The sequence below is a fragment of the Fukomys damarensis genome, unplaced genomic scaffold, assembly GCF_012274545.1.
Source record: "Fukomys damarensis isolate Sample0158 unplaced genomic scaffold, DMR_v1.0_HiC HiC_scaffold_15, whole genome shotgun sequence".
NCBI classification, from domain to species: domain Eukaryota; kingdom Metazoa; phylum Chordata; class Mammalia; order Rodentia; family Bathyergidae; genus Fukomys; species Fukomys damarensis.
The window spans coordinates 43,074,667-43,079,282 of record NW_022900927.1 but is presented as its reverse complement, the minus strand read 5'-3'; the positions used below and the strand labels follow the sequence as shown (position 1 = coordinate 43,079,282).

Here is a 4,616-nt window from a genome sequence, read left to right as displayed (position 1 = left end):
ATGATAAACCAGTAATAACAAGGAAGCTAGAAAATAAGGACACAATTTTGGAAGGTAAAAGATGGAAAGCTGATAGTTTAGCAAAACAGAGAAAGATGAAATATAACAACCTAACAGAGGACAAAGTCAATAAGAAGTCACCATTGTTGTGCTGCAGATCCCCAAAGAATAGTTCAGTAGTGGAAGCAGTAGCATACACTTCTGAAAAAAGAAAAAAAATGGGGTGAAAACAGAAAGATGAGTTGAAAAATCAGCGTAGGAACATTTATGTTCTCTCATTCTCTCTGCAGGGCTCAATAGCAAGGAGGTTGACTCTGATTGTGGCAGAGGACTGGAAGTTCAAGTGCTACAGAAGCTGAATCATAAACGTACACCAAGCATACAGAGAACAGGGATTGAGCAAAAACTTGCATATTGAGTAATGATACTCCACCCGTTTTCTTTCCTTACTTGGTACCTGAAATAGTAACTAGCAACATAGAGTTTTCTCACAGAAACTGATCCAGCTGAAAGAGAAGCTCCACAGATGCTGACATATGACCCATGTTTTCTTTCCTTACTTGGTACCTGAAATAGTAACTAGCAACATAGAAAGAGTTTTCTCACAGAAACTGATCCAGCTGAAAGAGAAGCTCCACAGATGCTGACATATGACCCATGCCTTCACAAAATGTCAGCATCCTGATACTAGCTGCCTGAATGACAGCCATCCACCAGCAAGCGCTACCCTTTCATAGAAGAGCTTCCGATCAGCTTTCCAACGCTTCAGTCTTAATTACGGGTGAACTGAAGGCTGATAAGTCAGTCTCTGACATGAAAGATGAAGCCTAAAACAAACAAAAGAAAGAAGGTAGCCACAGACAAAAAACACAGTGCAGGATCAATCAGCAGAAGAAGAGTTAAAGAAATTTCCTTGGCGGGAGAAAAGATGAATACACGACAGAAGAACAAGACACTTATGGAAAAGCAACATTCAGAGGCCAGGGATTTAGCTCAGTGGCACCATGTCTACCTTGAAAGCACAAGGTCCTGAGTTTGATTCCCAGTACAAAAAGAAAAAAAATAAAGAAAAAGAAAACAAACATTCAGAGAAGTAAAGGATCTTACAAAAAATAGTGGTAGAAACAAAAACTCAATAGGAAGGGTACAAAGTAGAGGAAATGTATATGAAAGTGGAGTAAGATGCCAAAGTGATGGAAAATAGGATCAAGTTCTAGAAAGAGAGAAGGGATAAAGTGAAAAAAAGAATTACTATAGAAGCAGGATAAGGAAATTTCTCAACTAAAGGGCAGATAGTAGATTAAAAGGGTCTACTGAAAAGCTAACATAATCATGACAAATGTTCCAGTTAGAGCCTTTTTTTCTGAATATTTCAGAAAAGCTTTTGGGAAGAAAACAGAAAAGAATCAGAATGCCATCAACAGCACTCTGAAAACTAGAAGACAACATATTGATACTTTCAAATTATGAAGGAAAATGATTTCCAACCTAGAATCCTATGCTCCAATTAACTATTAATTAACAGAAAGATAAGTTAAAACATTTTAATATGCAAAAATCTACAAGGTGTTATTTACACTATCTCCAAAATATACTGGAGATACATATCTCACAAGGGGTGAGAAAAGAGAATTTAGGAAGTTAAGTGGTTTACATAAAATATGATTACAAGATGTTAGGAAAGTACAATCCCAGGATGACCACAGAGCAACAGGCCTTAAAATAAATCCAGGCTAAAGCAGATGATGGAGAGATTCAGGAAGGAGGTAACTAAGAAAAAGAGAAACAGACCTGATAGATTACCCAGTTTGACAAACTGCACTGAGAAGAACAAATTTGGGAGTCATATATAGAAAAATATGCCAATGATTATAAAAAAGAGGCACATTTTATTTATTTTCATTATTATCATTATTTTGGGACCAGGGATTGAACTCAGGACCTTGCACTCAGGACCTTGCACTTGCAAGGCAGGCACAGCACCACTGAGCTAAATCCCTGGCCCAAAGAGGAACATTTTAAATGCTAGAAAAGGAGACAGCTGAAAAACAAGGAAAACCTGTTCTTTAAAAAGTCCATAGGGCTGGGGGTTTAGCTCAGCGGTTTGGTGGCCTTCCTTGCAAGAGCAAGGACCTGAGTTCAATCCCCAGTACCAAAACAATAGAACAGTATTAATTGTATACACTACAGAAATACTTGTACTGAAGTCAAAATGCCTATTTCCAGCATATTATTAATTATTTTAACACACACAAATGGGGTATTTTACATCATAGTTAATCCATTGTTTGGAAAACATTAAGACATTTACAGTAAGTTTCACTGTGAAATCTTAAATCTTTTTAATTGTTCTGTTAGCATCATCACATTTTTCCTTACTATTGGCAAAGTGTGTCACTAAAATTACTAATTTTAGGCCAACTCAGAGGTTCTCAATCACCCCAGGGAGACATTTGGCAATGTTACAGTAAGGGTGGGGGATGCTCTTGCTATCAGGTACAAATCAGGGATGCCATTAAAGATTCTACAATGGACATGTAAACTTCAGAACAAAGACTGGTCCAGCCACAAGTGTCAATTGTGCTGAGATTGGAAAACAGGGGCCAGTCTTTGAGAATTATTTCATCAGAGCTCTATATATAAAGATTGAGGATAAGCAAACATCCTCAGTTCAGGGTGCATTTGACTCAGCTAAATATCTTGGTGCAATGATGAAAAGTCTGGCTGTGAAACACGTCTTTGGGAATACTGAGAATGGTGAAGACAAAAGGTGTAATAAGTGATAATATTAAAACACAGTGCTTTGTACCTCAGTAATCTCTTTCATCCCTGGTTCCTAGGGTACTTTATAGACTAATAATAACTACTCTGGTACTCATATACTACCTTTTATCTGAAGACCTTAGGCATTTTCATGACGCTCTCACAACGTATCAAGTATTATTATCCCCATTTTATATGTAAGTAAACAGAGGCACAAAAGTTAAGCAACTTGCCCAAAGCCACACAAGTCAGTTAGCAGCCAACATCCCTGACTCAGCTCTATTAATACTAAGAGAACTGGTCTAAGAGATGCAATGATAAATTTATGTGGTGTGAGTGTTATCCTGGTTCAGTCAAAATCTATCTTTCCCAGGGTAACGTTTTAAATATTTTCCAGTGTTTTTGGCTTTCTTCTCTCCCCAGACTCTTTTTAGAGACCCAGAACTTACTGCCATCTTATTGACAGAAGTATATTCAGTGTCTTCCTTGAACCTTAACATTGTACATGCAGTGTCAATTTACAAAACGTTAAAAATGTATGCCACTATTGTTGATTTTTACAGTAAAGAAAGCTGCTGAGTTTCAGAGAACATAACATATTTTCAGGATCACTCAGCTACTTGACATATGTTTGTAGCCAGTCTGATTATATTCTTTCCTCTATATCCTGCATCCTTTCCCAGAAAAAATCCCCTAAATTACAAAACAATCAAATGTGAATACATTTAGCACTCAATCCTCTCTCCATCTCTCAACATTCAGAAAACAATGACTCTGTAATTGTGAAATTTCGGGTGGTGCAACCAGTGTGCCATCTAGGCAAATGATCACTCAACCTTTAAAACCTATTCCCAAAGAAAGCCTTTGATTTTCCAAGGAATTGTCCACAGCTTTTTCCTGGTTACCAATCCGTTCATTCCAACAGGCAGACCAAAGGCCAGGACTGTTTGCCTTTCTCTCTGAGAAATACAAAACTGAATCATTTCTCCCTCTATTTCTGTAGCAAGCACACACTGACACTCACCTACCGTTTGCCACGTGGGCAAAATAGGAATGGTAAGTGGAAGGAAGGATTCCTGCCAGGTAAGAATGTGACTTAGGATTTTACTTTTTTACAAAATGGAGACCTAGCATTTACAGCCTTTGATAATGATGCTCCCTGACATTGCTTGGATGTAGGGAGCTCAGTCTCCTCTGCTGTCTGGCAGTTGTGGCCAGAAATCTTACACAATTTGGATGGGAGGCTAAGGAGGAATGGAAAAGTAAAGACTATCATCACTCCAGCTCATGTCTAATCAAAGACAAGGCAGGTTTAGTACTTCGCTTGGAAGTTTGGCTGCTAATTTCACTCTCTGTAAAGAGGAGGTGTAGAGTCTAGGTGAAGAGGAAAATTTCAAGACTGGAATCGCCAATATAATACATTGTCGAAAGAAGTTTTGACAAGTCTGCAAACATAATAGTAAACTCTCGATCATTCCCTGACAATTTTAGCTTCTCCTTTCTGCTAACCCCTTTCACCGGGGCACGTTTTCTTATTAGGACGGGACGGAGTGTTTCCATTTTCTCTATCCTCCCGCCCCGTCTGAAGCGGGGGCAGCAACGGGAAAAGAACCTTGGTTATCCTCTCATCCTGGCTAGTCAGGTCTGAACCGTCACAGTTGGTCGCATTTTCCCTCGCAGCAACATTCGAAAGTCTCCCTTGAAGAATATTATTTTGTGCTTAAGAAGAAGAACGGTGGGAGACGAGCGAGGCGGCGAGCGAGCAGGAAGAGGGTCGCGGAGACAGGTTCAGGCGCCCGGAGCCCAGGGACGCGCTGTCCCACCGCCGGGCGCTGTGTGGGCGGTGCCGCGCA

General features: G+C 39.5%; 1 protein-coding gene across 1 annotated transcript in view; it reads left to right on the top strand.

The window, feature by feature from the left end:
* Positions 1 to 2,711: 2,711 nt before the first annotated feature.
* Pawr (pro-apoptotic WT1 regulator) overlaps positions 2,712 to 4,616 on the top strand; it is a 122,638-nt gene continuing 120,733 nt past the window's right edge. Inside the window, exons 1-2 of the mRNA XM_010639595.2 lie at positions 2,712 to 2,770; positions 4,444 to 4,606. Of these exons, the coding sequence (XP_010637897.1) occupies positions 2,712 to 2,770; positions 4,444 to 4,606 (222 nt within the window). The remainder of the gene's footprint in view (positions 2,771 to 4,443; positions 4,607 to 4,616) is intronic.